Genomic DNA, 24332 nt, shown 5'->3' with positions numbered 1-24332 from the left:
ATGATTTTATACACAAATACTCCTTAATGCAAATACTCAGTTCCAGTCAATTTATACATTAATAAGTGTAATGAGTTTGACTTGATCACTGGTAAATCTTTGAGAGGAATTGAAAGTTCTTAGACACTCCCATTTTGAAACTTACCTATAATCTTTAAACAGTCTTAGGTAAGTGAAACAGACAAACACCTTTATTTCAAATGCACTACCAAATTAGATGCACAACCAAACAATTTATTCTGTTACCCTGCAGCGCTAATCCATACTCCTTTTACATTCCCGTCAAGACAGATCATTAATTTCCTAAGACATCCTTGCCCTTGTTTGCCCTACTTCATGTCTTGATACTTTCTGTTCCTTTAATTATAAACTCTCCTCCCATTTTATTGTAATGAAGTCTTGCCTATCCTTAAAAAATCATTTTTCATGAAAATGGCATGTCTGAGACTTCTTATCATCCATACAAATAGATGCCTTTGTACTCTATGTATTTTCCCAATATATGTGTAGGTTATATTTTACATGAAATTCTTAGAAAATTCTCTTTGAACATCTAAAGTTCCTGTGGCCCTAGCCATTTAATATTTTTTCTCATTACAAGAAAAGGTACATTAGTATCATAAAGATTTTCTGCGATACATTTGCAGGTTTGAGTGAGACTACAATCTTCTCTGTTTTCAGCTATTTTGTTCAGGCTCTTTTGTCACCCACTTTTGAATGTATCCCTTCCTAACACACTGAAGGAGAGATGTACTCCTTTGTTTAAGATCTAATGAAATCTATTTAGGCCTAATTTTGGATGACTCTGGTGTAACTTTATGGGTGAAAATAATTTCATATATTTCAAAAAGGGGTCAACAATTTATAGCTCAAGAAAGTTGTAGGACTCCTGGGACTTCTCTGGTGCTCCAGTGGCTAATACTCCATGCTCCCAATGCGGCAGGCCAAGCTGGATACCAGGTAAGGGAACTAGATCCCGTATGCTACAAGGAAGATTGAAGATCCTGAGTGCTGTGACCAAGACCCATTGCAGTCAAATAAATATAGAAATATTTTAAAAGAAAGTTTTAGGACTCCTTTTCCATGGTTGAAGTGGATGGTCTGGAAATCTCTTAAAGAGGCTAAGACATATCTCCTTAAATTTTATAATCTATCTCAAAGGACAAGGAATGCCACTCCAAGGCTCATAACTGTTTAGGCAATTGAGCTTCCCACCTTCAGAGAAAAGGCTGAAATCCATATGGATACACACAAATACACACACTCTAAGTATACCAAGTAGGGACTACATGCCAGGTAAAAGAATTTGACAAACCTCTGTATTTTTTTACCCTATCATTTTTATGTTATCTGGATGAATCCAGTTTGGCCTGTCTTGGAAGGAGTTAAGCATCATATTATTAGAGCCTAAAATACTGTATACTTGTTTATCAGGATAGGCTAGATAGGCTGAAGTGACAAACTTCATCATCACAGCGAATTAAAATAAAAACATCTACTTATCACAAGTATACAAATCAATGTTTAGTCAACCACAGGGCTCTTCTTTCATTGCAGTCATTCAAGGACTTAGATAGGAGGCACAGTCACAATTTCAAAAAATAAGTTAGAGATCTGGTAATTCTTACAAATGACAACTAGGACTTCCTCTGCGAAGAAAGTCACATACTTCTACTTCCAGTGTATTGGTCAGAAATATTTACTAGGCCCACTCAGCTATACCAGGCAAGGAAGTGCAGCCCCACCACAATCCCAGAAGAAGAGAGGTACATATTTAAACAAAACAACCAATGACTACTTCATTGCTTTATTTTAAAATAAATGTGTATTAAAAATTTATAATAACCACACTGGCATAACTGTTCCTTAAAATATTAAAAGAAAGAAAGAAACTCACCTGGAGCTCGTTGGGGTCTCCTTTCGTTTCCAGTAAATCTTGAGATATCAGGAGAGGCTCGCTTTTCCCACAGCTCTCCTGACTGACTAGCGTGTCCGCGTAGTTCGGCTGCGGGAAGATCACGTGACTCCCCCGAGAGTCCGCGGTGAGCGAGACCTCGTGCGAATAGGTCTGCAGGAAAGCCCGCACCCCGTCCACGCCCACAAACTGAGACGCCGGCACGCCAGCCAACCCGCTGCCGGAAGCCTGGAGCAGACGCGACATGTGCCAGCGCCGCAGTCTGAGCGCCAGTAGCACGATGACAAAGGCAAGGAAGACGCAGGAGACCGCGGCCACCGCCACCACCAGGTAGAGTGTGAGGCCTGAGTCGTCAGGATCCACTGAGGGCTTCAGGCTGCCTAGGTCAGTCAGGATGTCTGGGATGCTGTCAGCCACAGCCACAGTGAGCGTGACGGTGGCCGAGAGAGGGGGCTGGCCGTGGTCCTGGACGGCCACCACCAGGCTCTGCTTGAGTGCGTCTCTGTCCAGCAGGGCCCGCACTGTGCGCACCTCGCCCGTGTGCAGCCCCACCGCGAAGAGCCCTGGGTCACTGGCCTTGAGCAGGCGGTAGGACAGCCAGGCGTTCTGTCCCGAGTCTCTGTCCACTGCCACCACCTTGGTGACCAGGTAGCCAGGCTCTGCAGAGCGGGGTGCCAGCTCCACACCGGTAGAACCATCAGTGGGGAGGGCAGGGTATAGAATCTCAGGTGTGTTGTCATTCTGGTCCAACACAAATAGGCTCAGAGACACGTTGCTGCTAAGTGGAGGGTTCCCACTGTCACTAGCAGTCACCAGTACCTGCAGGTCTGTAACCTGCTCAAAGTCAAAGGAATGCAGAGCATACAGGACTCCAGTGTCTGAGTTTATGGAGACGTAGGTGGAGAGAGGTGCCCCTTGGATGGTATCCTCAGTCAGTGCATAGGTAATGTGGGCATTCTCAATGCTGTCAGGGTCCTGGGCTGTCACAGAGAAGATGGAGGCTCCCCTGGGGTTGTTTTCAGGAATGTAGGCAGAATAGGAGGCATGAGTGAAAGCAGGTGGGTTGTCGTTGATGTCTGCCACATGCAGGGTGATGTGTGTTTCTGTGGACAGTGGCGGACTACCCCCATCTGTAGCTCTCAGAGTGATGTTATATTCAGACTCCTGTTCACGGTCCAGAGATCTGGCTGTCACTAAGCGGTAATATTGGTTTATTGACTTTTCTAAATTAAATGGCATATTTCCAAGGACAAAAACTGTGACCTGTCCATTTTGCCCGGAATCCCGATCATGCACGTTGATAAGGGCAATTTCCCTTCCAGCACTTGACTCTTCTGGAACTGATTCTGTGAGAGAAGTAATTGTAACTTCTGGGGCATTGTCATTCACATCCAGAACTGTGACCACAATCTTAGCTCTTGAAAGGAGACCTGGTCCATCTTGTGCTTCTATTATAATTTCATAGAAAGTAGCATCCTCATAATCTAGATTTTTTACTATCGATAAGTCCCCAGTCACTGAGTTGAGATAAAAAATCTGAGCGATTTTCCCAGGCATTTTATCTAGTACATAGGATACTTGAGCATTGAATCCCTCGTCAGGGTCAGTGGCATTCACTGTGAGCAGCCAAGTGCCTACTGGCAGGTTCTCTTGAACACTTACTCGATATTCAGGCTGGGTAAATACTGGTGAATTGTCATTTGCATCTAGAACTGTCACTTGGATGCCCAAGTTGCCAGAGTGGACAGGGTCACCACCATCAGAAGCAATTAGGACAAGTTGGTGAACTTTCTTTTCCTCCCGGTCAAGAGCCCGCTGCAGCACCAGCTCTGGATACTTGGCCCCATCAGTGGCACTATTCACAGCCAGGGAGAAATAGTCACTGGGGCTGAGCTGATAGTTCAGCAGAGAGTTCGTGCCCACATCTGGGTCAAAGGCAGTTTTAAGTGGAAATCGAGTTCCAGGAACTGTTAGTTCACTAATTTTTATTTCCAATTCCTCAGTCAGAAAATCAGGAGCATTGTCATTAAGGTCTTTAATTTCTATTTCTACTTCAAAAATGTTCAGTTTTTCTTCAACCAGGATGTTAAAACTCACCAGACACTGTGGGCTCTGAGCGCAGAGCTCCTCCCGATCTATCCTGTTCGCGGTGACCAAGCTGCCGCTTCTCGGGTTCAGAGCAAAGAGCTGCGTTCTACCTCTGGAGACGATGCGGACTCCCCGCTTCGCCAGCTCCTGGGGCTCCAGCCCCAGGTCCTTGGCGATGTTACCCACGAAGGAGCCTCTGTCCAGCTCCTCTGACACCGAATAGCGGATCTGCCCGCATCCGGTCTTGCACAGCGTCCCCAGAAGCACGCACAGCAGGGCCAGTCCTCCGCACTTTCTGAATCTCTGGTAATTGGTCATTTCCGTTTTGGTGAATTATTTTCTCTGAATTGGTTTCCAGTTTCCCAAGGCAGACTTCAGTCTTATTTTCTCAAGGAACGAAGACTTTCGTGGACCTAATTTATAGGTCACAGAGCTGGCTGACTGACGGGGTGAGCTTTGAGGCAGCTTCGGATCTTCCGAGTGTGATTTGCTGGTTCTCTGCTCTTTGGAAACAAGGAAAAGGACTAGCTTTTCAGCGGCGTTTTCCTTCTTGAGTGGTGAACAGCGACGCTCAGAGGCATAACCGTTCACTGCACGCTCTGACAAAGATCTAAGTCAGAAATTTTTAAGTTTCCAAGCACCTGAAATTCTTTTCGTTCAGAGGTAATGGGCTCAGTTTTTGTTTCACATAACTGAATCGCTATATGTTAAAAGATTTAAAGTATCTTCCTTAATAATCCATGAGTTAACCTGAATGCCACTAATATTGCTTCAAACATGCCGAAGTTACTGTTTTGAAATGTTCAAAGTTTAAGAACTGCACAAAAATATCAGTCATATTTATAAGGCATGCCTCTTGAAATCTTTCCTTCATAGCTTGACATTTTAGTTTCAATATTTTCCATTTAACCCATTCATTAAACATACATATAATTGAGTAGCTGACAATACTTGGGGATTTAACGATACAAACACAGCTATTTCCTTCATGGAGTTATAAGGATATAAAAGCAAACAAGGAATTATAGTGCAGTGAGATACTGCCATAAGATCAGAGGCCAAGGGCAATGAGAGGGCCTCCAACCTGGCCTTGGAGGTTACCAAAGGTTTTCCCAAGAAACCTGAGAGGAGTGGATCAGGGAGGGGTAAGGCCTGGATATAAGACAGAAGAATATGGCAATACCTAGATGTGAGAGAGAAACCACAGAACTTCAGGGTACTGTAAGTAGTCTGTTTTGCCTAAAATTAGAGTGTGAAGATGTTTTTAAGGACCAAAACTGAAACTAGTAGAGATACTTTTGTTTTGTATTCCAGAAACCCCTTTCCTGTATTTGTTTTCCTTTCCAAAGCACAGTAATAGGAACTCATTTGTCACTTCAATCATGATGCATTATACAGCTACACATAAGGCATTTATTTCATGAAGAGTTACTGTATACACTAAAAGTAACTTTGTTTTCAATTTCCCCCGTTCATACTTTATTTACTTGCAAAATGTTCGTATTATTCCACAGTGAGTGCCAACTTTATCTCAAAGAAAATGATGTAATAGTAATAACACAATTTCCCTTAGATGCCCTTAAACAGTAAAGAATCATAACATCTTAAAGAATGATGGCACCATTATATACATGACTGACTTAGTATAGGATTATTTCCAAATAAAAGATGACCCCAGTTACACAGAATAGTAGCGTATTTTTTGTTCTTTGTTACTAAGTATATAACTAACATACTAAAAGCCAACATGGGAAGAGGAATGGGGGAGGAAAACTTGGTTGTAAGGGAGACTGATGTTGGTGGAAGAACTGGAAACATTTTCAACAGCTGTTGTGAGTAGGAAACTTTGAGATGAGAAACGTAAAAGGAGAATCTTTAGGGGCAATTATTTGATATGATCTCTGAATCCCTCGAGGATATATATTATTTTTAAAGATAAAAAGGCAATGTTGTTTCCACATATGAGAAAAATAAAAAGTAACAAGGAACAGACACATCTTAACTATTATATAAACCATGAATTATATTAATACAGCAAATGATAACTCAATTACTCTTAAAGGAACACAGAGCTACTTTAGAGGCTAATGACATTTTGAACTAAACAGAGATTGCATGACATACCTTCCTGAAACATGGTGAAGCATATCTATTCCTAAACACATCTTTTAATAGGGAAGATCATTCAAATAAAAAAATATGAGGAATCTCACTGCTAAACTGAAGGAAAAACAAAGACTGAGATGAAAACAAATGACTACAGTATTTATTAATATTCATGAACAAATATAAAGCATAAAAGTATTAAATTTTAAAAGAGGGAGATATTTGAGGAAACAAAAGTCAACATTCATATATCTAACAAAGAACTGTTAATTCGGGTGGATTGGGATGGTTTGCTAAGGGATGAGAAAGAAAGTAGGAGAAAGCAGATACCCTAGTTCCTAAGGCTCTTTGTTGTTGTTGTTGTTGTTAATGCATTAATTTTTTTAATTGGAGGATAATTGCTTTACAATATTGTGCTGGTTTCTGCCACACATCAACATGAGTCAGCCACAGGTATCCATATCACCCCTCCCTCTTGAACCTAGAGGCTCTTTTGATAACCAAAATATCGTCTTCACCTACTAATTCCCAATTTATACTAATGACACAATGATTCTAGCTCCTCTTCCCTGTTACACCATGTGAACGCTTAGAACTAGAGAGAAATAATTCATGAGGACTATTTCGTAAAAATTGAACATGTCCACAAAGAAATATGGGAAATAGAAAAGGTATGGTAAACTGTGGAGACAGCTAAGTAATTAGGTAAGTTTAGGTCTTTTAGCAAAGTAACTCACAGGAATATTAGGAAGAGAGTTTACCTGAGAAAATGTTTCTTGTTTATCTTCAGGTAGAAATTGAGGTTCTGAAAGAAAATCCTTTTTCTCACAGCTCTCCTGACTGATGAGCGTGTCCGCGTAGTTCGGCTGCGGGAAGATCACGTGACTCCCCCGAGAGTCCGCGGTGAGCGAGACCTCGTGCGAATAGGTCTGCAGGAAAGCCCGCACCCCGTCCACACCCACAAACTGAGACGCCGGCACGCCAGCCAACCCGCTGCCGGAAGCCTGGAGCAGACGCGACATGTGCCAGCGCCGCAGTCTGAGCGCCAGTAGCACAATGACAAAGGCAAGGAAGACACAGGAGACCGCGGCCACCGCCACCACCAGATAGAGTGTGAGACCTGAGTCGTCAGGGTCCACTGAGGGCTTCAGGCTGCCTAGGTCAGTCAGGATGTCTGGGATGCTGTCAGCCACAGCCACAGTGAGCGTGACGGTGGCCGAGAGAGGGGGCTGGCCGTGGTCCTGGACGGCCACCACCAGGCTCTGCTTGAGCGCGTCTCTGTCCAGCAGGGCCCGCGCTGTGCGCACCTCGCCCGTGTGCAGCCCCACCGCGAAGAGCCCTGGGTCACTGGCCTTGAGCAGGCGGTAGGACAGCCAGGCGTTCTGTCCCGAGTCTCTGTCCACTGCCACCACCTTGGTGACCAGGTAGCCAGGCTCTGCAGAGCGCGGTGCCAACTCCACGCCCGTGGAACCGTCCGTGGGGAGTGCAGGGTACAGAATCTCAGGTGTGTTGTCGTTCTGGTCCAGCACGAATATGCTCACAGACACGTTGGTGCTGAGCGGTGGATTCCCACCATCCTGTGCTGTAACCCATAACTGAAGTTCACAGAACTGCTCATAATCAAAGGAACACAGTGCATAGAGAACACCGGTGTCAGAGCTGATGGAGACGTAGGAGGACCGGGGTGCACTCTGAAGGGTGTCCTCAGCCAAGCTATAAGTTACATGGGCATTGTCGTTGCTGTCGGGGTCACAGGCCATCACGGAAAAGATGGAGGCACCTCTGGGGTTGTTTTCAGGAATGTAGGCAGAGTAGGATGTGTGGGGAAAGGTGGGAGGGTTGTCGTTGATGTCTGTCACCTGCAGCAAAATGTAAGCATTTGTGGATAGAGATGGGCTCCCTCCATCTTTAGCAGTCACAGTGATGTTGTAAGAGGAAAACTGTTCTCTGTCAAGGACTCTAGTTGTAACCAATCGGTGGTAATTGTCCACTGACCTTTCTAATTTGAAAGGAAGATTCTCTGGGAGTGAACATGTGATAAATGCATTCTGCCCAGAGTCTCTGTCATGTACATTGAAAAGTGCGATTATGGTTCCTGGAGGAGAATCTTCAGGAACTGAGCTTGTAGCAGATGTCATGTAGAATTCTGGGACATTGTCATTCACGTCCAGAACTGTGACAGTGACCTTCATTCTGGTCAGAAGGCCTGGACCATCCTGAGCTTCAATATCAATTTCATGGAATTTGGCATCCTCATAATCTAGGCTTTTTGTGATTGTTATTTCTCCAGATGATGACTTAAGCTCAAATACCTCTGAGGTTTCTTCAGGGTTTTTCTCCAGAAAATAAGTCACTTGGGCATTGTATCCCTCATCTGCATCAGTGGCGGTCACTGTAAGTATCCGGGTGCCTACGGGAGTATTCTCTGGAACACTTACCCGGTACTCGGACTGTGTAAAAACAGGAGCGTTGTCGTTCACATCCAAGACCGTCACGCGGATGCGGGAGGTCCCAGATCTGATAGGGTCGCCCCCGTCCAAAGCCTTGAGAACGAGGTAGTGTACGGCCTCCTCCTCACGGTCCAAAGCGCGTCCCAGCACCAGCTCCGGGTACTTGTTACCATCCACCCCGCTTCGCACGTCCAGAGAGAAGTGGTCATTTGAATTAATTTCGTACTTTTGGAGAGTGTTCTCTCCGACGTCTGGATCATGCGCACTCTTAAGAGGGATCCGAAATCCTGGCGTAGTCGTTTCACTAATTTTTAGCTCCACTTCCTCTACTCCAAAGCGAGGGGCATTATCGTTAATATCTTTTACTTCCACTTCTACTGAATAAATGCTCAATTTATCTTCCAGGAGTATGTTAAAACTCACCAGACACCGCGCACTCTGGGCGCAGAGCTCCTCCCGGTCTATCCTGCCCGCGGTGACCAAGCTGCCGTTTCGCGGGTTCAGAGCGAAGAGATGCGTCCTACCTCTGGAGACGATGCGGGCTCCGCGCTCCGCCAGTGCCAGAGGTTCTAGCCCGAGATCCTTGGCAACGCTGCCCACGAATGACCCTTTTTCTATCTCTTCTGGCACTGAATAGCGCATCTGCCCAGCTCCAACCTTCCACAGGGCCACCCAAAGCAGGCACAGCAGGACAAACCTTCCGCGATGTGGCAAATTTAGCAGAGCCGCCATTTCTTGAGCTGCAGTCTTTTCTCCCAGGCAACTTCCGGCCTCCAGCTCGGGATTCCAATCTTTATTCCTCAGGGTCTGAGGTGACCAGCATTCCACCACGTCACTGTGGCGAGAACTAGTGGGCTGTTGGACTGAATTTCTTTGCCGCCCCGAACCTTGGGCCAAATGCCCAGCCCTTTGTGTTATGGAAATCGTAATGTTGGATTGGATGGCTCACGGGGTTACTTCTTAGGTAGTCAACAGCGACACCCAGAGGCCTAAGTAATTTCTGCATTCTCCCAGGCAAATCCAGTTACTTCGTGTTACTCCTGTCACTTTCAAGATGCTTTGAAGAATTTTACAGTTCTAAGATAACTGAGAGATTGCTCTTTCAAGTCAAGAGTCTTTTTTTTTTTTCTTCAGAATGAATAAGAATGGTGTGAATGAATGTGATCTTGATAGTAGCAAGGAAAGCACTGTTGAACTTTGGAGGCACTAATCAAGGTAGCCTCTGCCCTTAGACCAAAAATCTTCAACCTCTAATTCCATATTGGGAGAAAGTAAGATTAATCTAAAAACATTAGCTGCATTATATTCTAGTGTATATATTTTAAATTTCTGTGCTTAATGGCTTAGTATTGAACTTCAAAACCTGTATTTAAATTATTGAGTTATCACACTTAATTGAGTGACTAACCTTTGCCTGACACTTTGCTTGATTGATGCTGTAGACAGAACTGGTGCACCTGATGAACACAGTCCCAGTTCTCAAGGGAATTTACATAAGGGAGGACACAGTAAACGGAGTATTTTAATAGAGTATCACAACTGCTATGATGGTTGGAAACTCTGGGCAGTGGGAAAATACACAGGAAGGATATTCAGCCTGGGTGTGTGGGGGGGTGTGGTCAGAAAACACTTTTCAGGACAGGATTGAACCTGGATCCTAAAGGGTATGACCGAATCAAGAAAGGCTAGAGTAGTGTTCTAGAACCTTAGTACAAATGCTTGGAGTGAGAGGCAGCATAAACATGAAGGAAACTGAAGGTGGTTTGTTCTTTTTCCAAGATTGTTTTGGCTATTTGAGGTCCCTTGATGCCCCATGTGAATTTTGGGATAGACTTTTTTCTACTTATAAAAAAGGCATTGGGATTTTGATAGCCATTGAATTGAATCTGTAGATGGCTTTGGATAGTTCTATAAGTTTTTGACAAATATTCTTTGTCAGTTTAAGTACATTTCCTTCAGTTTTAAGTTTGCTAAAAAGATTTTAATCATGTGTTGAATGTTCTCAAGACCTTTATTATGCCTCTATTGAAATGAACAGCTTTTATCTTTAATCTTTTCATATGAAGTTTTATATTAGATTTTCTTATACTGAAATATTCTTGCATCCACAAGTAATAAATCCCATTTAGTCACAAGTCACAGTAGATAGGACTTTGAATCAATTCTTCAGCAAGATCGCACACTTCTGGTCTTATTTCAGTCTTTTTGCCTTTTGAGTTCTTCCCTGTTGAACTTTTTTCATTTTCAATCCATTCCTCTGAGAACACTGATGAAATATTTATTGGAAACAATTCTTATCAACTCATCATGTTTTCCAATAGAACCTCTAGTTTGTTTCTTAAAACTTTTTCTTCAGCAGTCTTTTGATACTTTTGAGTCTCATTAAGTAACCACTTGACATCCGTTATTTGCAGTTTCTCTAAAGATTTTTCTGTTTCTTTGTCTTTGACAACATTTCGTTTTACACAGTATATTATTTCCCATTCACGCTTCTTGCTTCGTGTTAAGCTGTTTTATTTTTTCCCAGTCTCACTTGCTTTTCCTTTTCTTTTTCCAGGTCTTTGTCTATAATCAGAATTTTGGGTCTTCTTTTAAGATCTCTAAAATGAATTTTAGTCTTGCTATCTGCCTAGCCAATATTAGTTCCAGCACTTGACTCGACAGAAGATTCAGTTTCTCCCCACTAGTGTCAGCTTCTATTGCTTCACCATCAGAATTCTTCCTGGTTTGCATTTCAATAATTTATACTCTGTTTCCTTTCCTGTTATTTTCTTTATACTGATATTATATATTTTTTGCTTTATTTCTTGATTGTTGAGCTAACTTCACTAATTTTAATAATCTGTTTTTTGAAATTCTTATGGTTGTCTGTAAACTTAACCCTAAATATCTTTTAGAGGCATTCCACAATTTTAAATAAATAATATTTTAATTTTTGAGTTTTTATTTCCATTGTGATTTTTTAAGTCCAATAGTAGTTTAGTGGTATAGATTTAAATGCCCATTTTGTTTTCTTTTAAAATATTTGCTTTGTGATTTTTCCAGCTTTACAATTTTAAATAAAATTTTAAGATACTTAAAGTGTACAACATGATGATTTGATACATATACACACTGTGAAAGGATTCCTCCTACTGAGCTAATAATACATTCATCACTTTACATACTTAGCTTTGTGTGTGTGAGAGAATTAAATTACACTCAGCAAATCTCTATTATACAATGTAATGTTATCAACTATAGTCTCCACGCTATACATTGGGTCCTACAGCCTTATTCATCTTACAATGCAAGGTCTGTACCTTTTTATCATTAATAACTCTCCCCTATCCCCCTACCACCCACTTTGTGACTTAAGCACATGTTATAAAGCATGTATATTATTGGTACTTTGAAATTTTCTCTGCCATTTTTTGTGCATGTGATGATTATGTATTAAATTGTTGTAGATTCTCCATATTTTCATATAAAAATGGTCATTCTATATTTGTTGTGTATAAGATTGTATACAGATTTGTCCAGTCAAGATAAGTCCAAGACCAGAATTCCCGCTTTAGTGTTAGCCTGGCTCACCACTTTTTTCCCATCTTTGGCCCATTTATTTATTTATTTATTTTTATTTGTGCCTTATTATGCTTTTGCTTTTTTCATTTCATATTTTATGTATCTCTTTAATTTATTGGAACAGAGTATTTTAAAGCATACATTTCTTGTGAAGAGCTAATACATTAAAGTGGAATATATATTTGATTTTTGTTAGTTATTTACATTATAGGCATAATATACAAGTCAGGAGGCTTCAAACTATTTCTCATGTTGCAGAGGAAATTTTCTGTCGTCCATTTTATTACTTCATTTTGTAACTTACTTAAACATTTGGTGTATTCTTGAGTGTGCATAAAACATATAAAAATAAACCAGTAAAAGGGCTGAAATATTCAACAATAGTTTAAACTTTCAGGTTACCTAAATTTCCATAATTTTATGTTAACACAACTTAAAATACTACTTTAGACAATCTTTACCTCTTCAAATATTCCCAAATAAAACAGCACCCCAACAGATGACATATACATTAAATTTAGGAATAGATGAGATATTTATAATCTAAGGATGTCTGAAAACAGAATCAGTCACATAAATATTTGTAGACCTAGTCAAACTCTATCGTTGTCAGATAAGGGCATGGTAAAGAAAAAATTACTTGGCCAGAAGCAAGCAAGAAAACGTTAGAAGCTAAATCTTGTTTCTGATGCAATGCTCTTTCCACAACTCTGTCCCAACCACCTACATTATGATTAATTATGATCTTTTCAATGAAAGAACAATTATAAATATACTTGGATAGAAACAATAATGATTTCCCAGGATCTGTAAATATAAACACAAAGACAAACACAAAGATGGGAAATAGAGACTTTTTAGCAGTAAAGAGTGAAAGCAAGTAAGTAAACACAGAAATTATTTTTTTCTAGATAAAAATTTACTACAAAAGATTTACCTGAGAAAATGTTTCCTTTTTGTCTTCAAGTAAAGACTGGGGTACTGACAAAAAATCTTTTTTCTCACCACTCTCCTGACTGATGAGCGTGTCGGCGTAGTTGGGCTGCGGGAAGATCACGTGACTCCCCCGAGAGTCCGCGGTGAGCGACACCTCGTGCGAATAGGTCTGCAGGAAAGCCCGCACCCCGTCCACACCCACAAAGTGAGAGGTGGGCAAGCCCGCCAATACACTTGCTGAAGTCTGCGCACGCAGTCTGTGCCAGCGTCGCAATCTGAGCACCAGCAACGCGATGACAAAGGCGAGGAAGACGCAGGAGACCGCGGCCACAGCCACTACCAAGTGCAGCGTGAAGCTGGAGTTGTCCGGGTGGGAGGAAGTTTCAATGCTGTCCAAGTCGGCCAGCACTTCTGGAATGCTGTCAGCAACAGCTACGGTGAACGTGATGGTGGCCGAGAGAGGGGGCTGGCCGTGATCCTGGACTGCCACCACCAAGCTCTGCTTGAGCGCGTCTCTGTCTAGCAGGGCCCGCGCTGTGCGCACCTCGCCTGTGTGCAGCCCCACCGCGAAGAGTCCCGGCTCGCTGGCCTTGAGTAGGCGGTAAGATAGCCAGGAGTTCTGGCCAGAGTCTCTGTCCACTGCCACCACCTTGGTGACCAGGTAGCCTGGTTCTGCAGAGCGGGGTGCCAGCTCCACACCGGTGGAACCATCCGTGGGGAGTGCAGGATACAGGATTTCAGGTGTGTTGTCATTCTGGTCCAGCACAAATATGCTCACAGACACGTTGCTGCTGAGTGGTGGGTTCCCACTGTCACGAGCCATCAATCTCAAATGCAGGTCCTGGAACTGCTCATAGTCAAATGATCGCAAGGCATATAGGACTCCGGTGTCTGAGTTGATGGAGATATAGGAGGATAGAGGCACTCCTTGGATGGTGTCCTCCACCAGGGAATAAGTGACCTGTGCATTCTCATTACTGTCGGCATCATGGGCTGTCACGCAGAAAATGGAGGCACCTCTGGGGTTGTTTTCTAGAATGTAGGTGGAGTAGAAGTCTTGGGGGAAGACAGGGGGGTTGTCGTTGATATCTGTCACTTGCAGTGAAATGTGTGTTTCAGTAGATAGAGTCGGAGTTCCCTGATCTGTGGCTGTTACTGTAATGTTGTACTGGGAGGTAAGTTCTCTATCCATTGTTTTTTCTGTCACCAAACGGTAATAATTATCATCTAACTTTTCTAATTTAAAGGGTAGATTTCCAGAAATGGAACATGAAGTGTGACCATTGTCTCCGGAGTCTTGGTCATGCACACTGATAAGAGCAATTATGGCCCCAGGAGGAAAGTTTTCTGGGACTGAAGTGGTGACAGAGGTGATGGTTACCTCTGGGGCATTATCATTTATGTCCAGTACTTTGACCAGCACCTTAGCTCTGGCCATGAGGCCTGCACCATCCTGAGCTTGAATTTCCATTGGATAAATTGTGTATTCTTCAAAATCCAGAGGTTCTTGACTTGATATTTCTCCCGTGTAAGAATCCAAGTGAAATACCTGTGCCATTTTGTGGTCTATATTATGAAATGAATATGTTACTTCCCCATTGGCACCTTCATCTGGGTCCGTGGCTTTTACCATGAGCAGCCGAGTGCCCAGAGGCACGTTCTCGGGTACACTCGTGTGGTACACTGCTTGTGTAAACGCTGGAGGGTTGTCATTTGCATCCACCACCTGAACTCGAATTCGGAGGGTTCCTGAACGGGCTGGGTTGCCCCCATCAAAAGCAGTGAGGAGGAAGTGATGGACAGCTTCTTCTTCCCTGTCTAGGGGACTCTGCAGCACCATCTCTGGCTGTTGGGACCCATCAGATCCCTGTTGAGCATCCAGGGAGAAATGAGGGTTGGAGCTGAGCTGATAGCTCTGGAGCGAATTCATACCCACATCAAGGTCTTGCCCAGAAGGCAGAGGGATCCTGGTACCTGGAGCAGTTATCTCATTCATTTTAAATTCCACTTCTTCTAACTGGAATTCAGGAGTGTTGTCATTAATATCAATTATTTCCACTTCAACAGGGAAAAGCTTCATTTTATCCTCTATTAAGACATTAAAACTCACCAGACACCGCACGCTCTGAGCGCAGAGCTCTTCCCGGTCGATCCTGCCCGCGGTGACCAAGCTGCCGCTTCGCAGGTTCAGAGCGAAGAGCTGCTTCCTACCTCTGGAGACGATTCGGACTCCGCGCTCCATCAGCTCCTGGGGTTGTAGCCCTAGATCCTTGGCGATGTTGCCCACAAAAAAACCTTTGTCTGTCTCTTCTGACACCGAGTAGCGGATCTTCCCAGCCTGGGCTTCCAACAACAGCCCCAGAAAAAGGAACAGTAGGACCAGCCTGCGGCAGCCGAGCACCTTCACTCGAATCGCCATTGCTCTCTTGCTTCGTATTCTCTCAGTCCGGCACCAAGAGTATGGTTTACCTGCTCTCTGAGTCTAAATTAACAGAATTTTATTTTCAGGAGAATTCAGAGCAGAAAGTGGTCCAGAAGTATGATCAGGGGCAGCCTCAGAGAGACTTTTCAATCCGGCAGTGATGGTGGTTCAAGAAGTCCCCCTCCCGCCCTGGGTGTATGCGTGCTGTCTTCATCTTCCAGACTGGTGAACAGCGGCACCCAGAGTCCTAACCAGTTACTGCACTCCTAGATAATACTTGAACTTTCTCTTCTCATTCAGCTACTACGTTTCCTTAAGTCTTAGTTTATTGTCGAGAAACTCGCTAAGCATAATACATTAACACTAGGAAAAGGAGAAACTACTATGTTCATTAATTAATTACAACTACTTATTGCTAAATTGTATCATACAGTAGAATCCAAGCTCTGTTGGATATTCCAGTAGGATTCCCAAACTACCTGGGAATTCCCAAGCATTCCCTGTTTGCTATTCAGGAAATAACACAAAGGAGACTAATCATCCCTCCACCTCTGGAGTGTATGTTGACCGCCTGGTCATTTCATAAGCCATAGAGAAGAGTAACTGCCCTTTGACTAGAGGATGAAAAAAAAACTAAAAGGAAAAAATAAAATTTCAGAGTGTAAGCAAGACTTTCAGAGCAGGCAATGGCACCCCACTCCAGTACTCTTGCCTGGAAAATCCCATGGATGGGGGAGCTTGGTAGGCTGCAGTCCATGGGGTCGCTAAGAGTCAGAAACCACTGAGCGACTTCACTTTCACTTTTCACTTCTATGCATTGGAGAAGGAAATGGCAACCCACTCCAGTGTTCTTGCCTGGAGAATCCCAGGGACGAGGGAGCCTTGTGGGCTGCTGTCTATGGGGTCGCACAGTCGGATGTGACTGAAGCGACTTAGCAGCAGCAGCAGAAGCAAGGCTTTAACACATTGGACTGTCCTATTTCCTATATGTTGTGCTCTGAATATCTTTAGCAGAAATCTTGGGAGTTTTGAAGGACATATTTTTTACTCCATCCTATTTTTCTTTTACTGTAGTATCTATGTATTATGTGCATTTAAAAAGACCTTTAATATGGACTTTAAAAAGACTTTTAACTCAGCTGAAAGTAATACATTTTGAATAAAATAACACTAGGCTGGGACTTCCCTGGCAGTCCAGTGATTAGGACTCTGTGCTTCCCCTACAACGGACATGGATTCAATCCCTGATCCAGGCACTAAGAGTTGTGGCCAAAAACCCAAACCAAACCAAACAAAAAACACTGGGTTCTTGACATTTCATTGGAAAAATGTCACATGAGTATCTAATTTAGACTTTAAGAGACATAAGAGGCAGTGATATTATTTTTCAAAACTGAAAATAAAAATGCCACATCTTTATTTTTAGATAGTCTGTATAGAATAACACGTATTTTCCTACATCCACACTTAATACATTCTCCAAAAGAAGTTGGTTTTCTAAAGTAGCAAGACTTTAAAACTATACTGCCTTTGTTCTTTTACTCATTGCAAAATTAGTAAATGGTTACTAACTAAAATGTCTCAGACTTAGTGTCATTTATTTAAACTTACACAAAAGTTAGGAAAGAATGATCTCTGCATTCTAGAGGTTGACATTTTTCAGGAACAAACTGGGCCAGATATTGGCAGCCAGCCCATGGACACCATGACTGAGAAGGGTCTGGAAAATGAGGAAAGAAAGGAAACAAAGGCCAGAATAGTTCTTGGGAGAGAGAATCTATGTTCTTATATAACCAAATCTACAATTTTCCATTTCTCAAAGACAAGTATAATGGAGCCCAAGAGCAGAAACTTAAAGATGCCGTGAACTTCCTTCACTATTTCAAAGAAAGAACTCTTCAGCAGGAAATATAACTTCTCAGACCATGCATTAATAGGCACAAAATTTTGCCCACAGGAATTTTCTGGCTAATGAAACAAATCAAAATATACATAGAAACTAGCAAGAGAATTTGTAGAGCTCCCCACACCCCTAAAGACAACAAAAGTAAGCAGAACTGCTTACAGCAGGATAGTTATGCAGTAAAACTGTTAAAATTCACACATATACATTTGAATCCAATGTAATATTTAAGGCTTCACTGATTGTACTACAGAAACTATCCAGTTAAAAGGTTTCCGAGTTAATTTGAAGAAATTAACATTGCAAGATCTGAAGCCAAGCCATGTATTGACAGTAGGAATAGGGCAAATCTCTCCTGCTAAAGTGGGAGCAACTCCAAATCCAGGCTTGGACCAGGCTGAAAGCAGGGCTGGAAGAGCAGTGCAGGAAGAAGAGCATGGAGATCAAGGCCAAAAGGCCATAACCAGGTAAAACTGCAGCTCTGGTAGGAGGTGCCGGGTGGTCACGGAAGTCTGTCCATAGCTCCTGCAAAGACCAGCGGCAGTGTGATGAATATTGTCATTGAGCACAGTGACCAGCAAGTCCCCGAGAGCAACATCCCTGTCATCCATAGTGCCCCAGTGGACATCTCACTCTTGGGCATCCTCAGGTTGAAGAGTTGGATCAGGTGGTCTGAAGCACCTGGCAGGACAGTCAGGTGTTGTGCCCAGTCAGTGTCCATCTTGGCGACTAGGTAGTCGGGCTGCACAGTAAGCAGTGCCCCACTGAAGAGGGACACAACTTCCAGGTGCAACTCCTGGCATAGCGAGCGTTCTCTAAGTTTTGGCAGTGGTAGTCCACTATTACAGGCTGACTCAGGATGTCATTGAGCCCTGGTCGAGGGGCATAGCATCAGCTCAAAGGTAGGCTGCAATGAACACCATTGTGCTCTACACTCGCTGACATGTCAGACAACAGCACCAGGTCACTGGTCAGGAAAAACAGGATGCACTTAGGGCACCAAATTTGAGTTGGAAGCACTGAAGTGTGCAATGGATGGGGCGCTGGGTGAGTGCTCTCAGTCTCCTGGACCATACAGTAGACCTGTTGGAAAACTAGAGCGTTTTTGCTGATGTGGGTTATATTCAGGCTGTTGCTTGTGTGGGAGGAGAGGGACAGCTTGTCCTGTCAGTTACCTCATAATTCCAAATCAGCCCCCAGTTTAGAACTTCATCTGCCAGTGGTTTACAAAGAATTACTAATTCTCACTGGTGAATTGTTTGGCTCTCTGTTCATTACTCTCTAGAATATCTTTCAACTGCTCTTTTCAAGCAAGTCTCTGAGTCCTGTTGTTTTGATTACACCAACTACAGTTATCTCTAATAGGACTAAACGTCCAGCTGAAAGTCACCTGCACTGCTATAGTTCTCAACTCCATTTCAACCAGGATTGTGAAAAAGGCCCTTAACTGTCCCGTCTTCTATTCTATGCTGTGATGTAACTGTCATTCTTCAAAATCAAAGACAGTGCCGTCATTATGGAATATATTCTGTATGCCTGGTGAGACTGTGAAAAGTGGAGGAGAACTCTACCTTAAGGGTGTCATCTAGCTCCGCAGGGATCACCTGAAGAATGCAGACAAGGAGGTTCTCTGGCAGACAGACTGCTGTACTCTTGTAGCTCATTATGGGAGGACTGGCTTTGGCATCCAAGACCTGCATCTTCCCCTGAATCTCCTCTTAACCACTAAGTGATGACAGCTCTGCTACACTGGTCCAGATTTTCCCAATAAATAACCAGAGAATTTACTGCCCCAGTGTTCTCTTTTACTTTTGGCAGTGAGAGAGCTGTCTAACTGAAACTAATCTGATAAACTTGTAGAGAATTACTTGTGGCATCCATATCTACTGCAGTTTGGAAGTAAACTTTGCTCCTATTAAGACAGGATTCCAGAATTTTCAATACAAAATGGCTGTGCTCAAAGCTATATGTTATTTATATCTAGGGTAAATTGTTGTTGGTTAGTTGCTAAGTCGTGTCCTACTCTTTTGCAACCCCATGGACTATCGCCCACCAGGCTCCTCTGTCCATGGTATTTCCCAGGTAAGAATACTGGAGTGTGTTGCCATTTCCTTCTCCAGGGGATCTCTTCAACCCAGGGACGGAAACTGCGCCTCCTGCATTGGCAAGCAGATTGTTTACCATTGAGCCACCAGGGAAGCCCTACTTTATAGAAATAGTTTACATAAAATATATAAATATATAAAATATAAATATAAAATATTTATATACTTTTATTATATAAAAGAATTTCCAGTGACGTTTCAGAATTCAAGGGTCCTAGGGACTCCCTTTGGCCTATTGGCTACATCTATCCTGTCATTCTTTTGCTCCTCCCTGCTCCTTGCTCAGCACTCACCCATGGTTCTGGTCACCGAGTAGATCTTTGGCGCGAATCCCCACTTTTAAATCCTTGGCTACGTCTCCCGGAAGGAATCTCACAGTGCCTCTTCTGCGCAGTTCACTAAGTTGAACAAAGACATCGGGAAAGGAAAGAGCGCTTCCTTCGCTCCCGCGTCTTCCCTGTAAGGAGACTTCCATCTCTTCTTGATGCTGCTTTGAAGGTCTGAATACACCTCACTACAGCTGCTTCTCGGATTACCAAAGTGCGCTGGAAATAAAAGGCAGCGGCTCTTTCTCACCTTCTAGACCCAGATATCTGGAGCAGATTGCGGGAGAGATGGTGTGCAGAGTCTGCTCCTGGTGCATTTCTCAAAAGTCTGCGGACATTGCTGCGTCAGAATAGCTAGTGGACCCCTTTGTTTCACTCCAGCCACGGATTGGCCGACAGCGGCACCCAGAGGTCCAGTAGGATATCTACCGCTTATTATTTCTGAAAGTCCTCCTTTATTTCCGGGATTTATTTTAAAATACCAGTTAATTCAGTATAAAGGCTACCAGTCACTATCTCTTTTTGACAAAATATTAATAACATGGTCTTTCTACAAAATTTAAAACAAATGTTTAAATTTATTAAAATTCACATCAGCTTAACATTCTTACACAATTTCCCTCGACATTTTCTTTTGAAGAATACTACTGAAGTTTCTTTTTCTTAAACATTTTTTACTCAAGAAATTATCCATTGTAAAAACAATTTTACATTAGAAAAGGAAATTCTTACTGTGCATTGTATAATATAAAAGAAATCACCACTATAAAAAGTAGAAAATACCGACAAAAAATTTAAAGTATCAGTAATTGCATTATTCAATTACGATTTTACATAAAACAAAATTTACCAACATAACCATTTTAAGTGTACAGTTTAGTAGTATTAAGTACATTCATAGTGTCATGCAACTATCACAATTATCCATCTCCGGAATTCTTTTTTATCTCATAAAACTGAAACCGTTTACCCATTAAATGGCAATTCCTCATTCTCCTCTTTCTCTAGCCCCTGGCAAACATCATTCTACTTGCTGTCTCTATGATTTTGACTATTCTAAACAACTCATATAAGTGGAATCAAACAGTATTTGTCTTTTTTTTACTTGCCTATTTTACATAGCATATATCCTCAAAGTTCATCCATGTTGCAGTATTATGTCAGAATTTCCTTCCTTTTTAAAAAGAGTATGAGGTTCCTAAAAAAATTAAAAACAGAACTACCACATGATGCAGCAATTCCATTTCTGGGTATGTTTCTGAAAATAACAATAATAACAGCAACAACACTAACCTGGAAAGATTAAGCACCACTATTTTCACTGCAGCACCATTCACAATAGCCAAGAAATGGAAGCAACCTAAGTGTCCAACAATAAATGAATGGATAAATAAGATGTGGTGTACATATATCTACATATGGCATATGTACACTGCCATAAATAAAAACAAAATCTTGGGCTTCCCTGGTGGTCCAGTGGTTAAGAATGGTCTTGCAATACAAGGGACACCGTTCCATCTCTGGTCCCAGAAGATCCCACATGCTCTGCAGCAACTAAGCCCATGTGCCACAACTACTGAAGCCCTTGAACATGCTCCACAATAAGAGAAGCCAGGGAAATGAGAAGCCTGTGCACCGCAACAAAGTTTTGCTCCCTAAACTAGAGAAAGCCCAAGTGCAGCAATGAAGAGTCACTATAGCCAAAAAATAAAATAAACAAATAAATCTTTTAAAAAAATCTTGTCATTTGCTACAATATAGATGGACATAGAGGATATAATGCTAAGTGAAGTAAGTCAAACAGAAAAAGACAAATCCCATATGATTTCACTTATATGTGGAACCGAAAAAAGAAAAACATAAAACAAACAGATGCAAAATAAATGAGTCACAAGGATGAAATTGATAGCATGGGGAATACAATATAGCCAATAAAATCATAATAACTTTGTGTGGTTTTGGACAGCAACTAGACGTACAGTGGTGGTGATTATGTTGTAGTGTACAGAAATACTGAATGATTATGTTGTACACCTGGAACTAATATAGTGTTGTAGGTCAGAGGGCAGACACATTGAAACCATAATCACATAAAACTAGTCAATCTGATCACACGGACCACAACCTTGTCTAACTCAATGAAACTAAGCCATGCCGTGTGGGGCCACCCAAGACAGGCGGGTCATGGTGGAGAGGTCTGACAGAATGTGGTCCGCTGGAGAAGGGAATGGCAAACAACTTCAGTATTCTTGCCTTGAGAACTCCATGAACAGTATGAAAAGGCAAAATGATAGGATACTGAAAGATGAACTCCCCAGGTCGGTAGGTGCCCAATATGCTACTGGAGATCAGTGGAGAAATAACTCCAGAAAGATGAAGGGATGGAGCCAAAGCAAAAACAATACCCACTTGTGGATGTGACTGGTGATAGAAGCAAGGTCCGATGCTGGAAAGAGCAATATTGCATAGGAACCTGGGATGTTAGGTCCATGAATCAAGGCAAATTGCAAGTGGTCAAACAGGAGATGGCAAGAGTGAACATCGACATTCTAGGAATCAGCGAACTAAAATGGAATGGAATGGGTGAATTTAACTCAGATGACCATTATATCTACTACTGCGGGCAGGAATCCCTTAGAAGACATGGAGTAGCCATCATGGTCAACAAAAGAGTCTGAAATGCAGTACTTGGATGCAATATCAAAAACGACAGAATGATCTCTGTTCGTTTCCAAGGCAAACCATTCAATCTCACAGCAATCCAAGACTACGCACCAACCAGTAATGCTGAAGAAGCTGAAGTTGAATGGTTCTATGAAGACCTACAAGACCTTGTAGAACTAACACCCAAAAAAGATGTCCTTTTCATCATAGGGGACTGGAATGCAAAAGTAGGAAGTCAAGAAACACCTGGGGTAACAGGCAAATTTGGCCTTAGAATATGGAATGAAGCAGGGCAGAGGCCAATAGAGTTTTGCAAAGAGAATGCACAGGTTAAAGCAAACATCCTCTTCCAACAACACAAGAGAAGACTCTACACATGGCCATCACCAGATGGTCAACACCTAAATCAGACTGATTATATTCTTTGCAGCCAAAGATGGAGAAGCTCTATACAGTCAGCAAAAACAAGACCGGGAGCTGACTGTGGCTCAGATCATGAACTCCTTATTACCAAATTCAGACTTACATTGAAGAAAGTAGGGAAAACCACTAGACCATTCAGGTATGATCTAAATCAAATCCCTTATGATTATACAGTGGAAGTGAGAATTAGATTTTAGGGACTAGATCTGATAGACAGTGCCTGAAGAACTATGGATGGAGGTTCGTGACATTGTACAGGAGACAGGGATCAAAACCACCCCCATGGAAAAGAAATGCCAAAAAGCAAAATGGCTGTCTGGGGAAGCCTTACAAATAGCTGTGAAAGAAGAGAAGTGAAAAGCAAAGGAGAAAAGGAAAGATATAAGCATCTGAATGCAGAATTCCAAAGAATAGCAAGGAGAGATAAGAAGGCATTCCTCAGTGATCAATGCAAAGAAATAGAGGAAAAGAACAGAATGGGAAAGACTAGAGATCTCTTCAAGAAAATTAGAGATACCAAGAGAACATTTCATGCAAAGATGGGCTCGATAAAGGATAGAAATGGTATGAACCTAACAGAAGCAGAAGATATCATGAAGAGGTGGCAGGAATGGACAGAAGAACTGTACAAAACAGATCTTTATGACCAGGATAATCACAATGGTGTGATTACTCACCTAGAGCCAGACATCTTGGAATGTGAACTCACTGGGCCTTAGAAAGCATCTCTACGAATAAAGCTAGTGAAGGTGATGGAATTCCAGTTGAGCTATTTCAAATCCTGAAAGATGATGCTGTGAAAGTGCTGCACTCAATATGCCAGCAAATTTGGAAAACTCAGCAGTGGCCACAGGACTGGAAAAGGTCAGTTTTCATTCCAATCCCAAAGAAAGGCAATGATAAAGAATGCTCAAACTACCACACAATTGCACTCATCTCACATGCTAATAAAGTAATGCTCAAAATTCTCCAAGCCAGGCTTCAGCAATATGTGAACTGTGAACTTCCAGATGTTCAAGCTGGTTTTAGAAAAGGCAGAGGAACCAGAGATCAAATTGCCAACATCCGCTGGATCATGGAAAAAGCAAGAGAGTTCCAGAAAAACATCTATTTCTGCTTTATTGACTATGCCAAAGCCTTTGACTATGTGGATCACAATAAACTGTGGAAAATTCTGAAAGAGATGGGAATACCAGACCACCTGACCTGCCTCTTGAGAAATCTGTATGCAGGTCAGGAAGCAACAGTTAGAACTGGACATGGAACAACAGACTGGTTCGAAATAGGAAAAGGAATACATCAAGGCTGTATATTGTCACCCTGCTTATTTAACTTACATGCAGAGTACATCATGAGAAATGCTGAGCTGGAGGAAGCACAACCTGGAATCAAGATTGCCGGGAGAAACATCAATAACCTCAGATATGCAG

The 24332-nt window shown here is 42.4% G+C and overlaps 3 protein-coding genes across 3 annotated transcripts; all 3 read right to left on the bottom strand.

Moving 5' to 3' along the window:
* Positions 1 to 1828: 1828 nt before the first annotated feature.
* Positions 1829 to 6140, bottom strand: LOC138086311 (protocadherin gamma-A3-like). The gene is given in 2 exon segments (XM_068981103.1): positions 1829 to 4506; positions 6128 to 6140. Coding segments are annotated over 2 exon segments (2691 nt in total).
* A 670-nt stretch (positions 6141 to 6810) lies between these two features.
* Positions 6811 to 9291, bottom strand: LOC138086310 (protocadherin gamma-A2-like). The gene has a single exon (XM_068981100.1). It carries the CDS (start codon positions 9289 to 9291, stop codon positions 6811 to 6813), a length of 2481 nt encoding a protein of 826 aa, XP_068837201.1.
* Positions 9292 to 13045: 3754 nt separating this feature from the next.
* Positions 13046 to 15478, bottom strand: LOC138086309 (protocadherin gamma-A1-like). The gene has a single exon (XM_068981099.1). It carries the CDS (start codon positions 15476 to 15478, stop codon positions 13046 to 13048), a length of 2433 nt encoding a protein of 810 aa, XP_068837200.1.
* Positions 15479 to 24332: the final 8854 nt, after the last annotated feature.

Source organism: Capricornis sumatraensis, chromosome 9 (assembly GCF_032405125.1).
Source record: "Capricornis sumatraensis isolate serow.1 chromosome 9, serow.2, whole genome shotgun sequence".
NCBI lineage: Eukaryota > Metazoa > Chordata > Mammalia > Artiodactyla > Bovidae > Capricornis > Capricornis sumatraensis.
This window is presented reverse-complemented; position numbering and strand designations above follow the sequence as displayed.

What these genes read in the sequence shown, in the direction of transcription:
- LOC138086309 (XM_068981099.1), bottom strand. Translation starts at nt 15,478, where the DNA reads ATGGCGATTCGAGTGAAGGTGCTCGGCTGCCGCAGGCTGGTCCTACTG.
- LOC138086310 (XM_068981100.1), bottom strand. Translation starts at nt 9,291, where the DNA reads ATGGCGGCTCTGCTAAATTTGCCACATCGCGGAAGGTTTGTCCTGCTG.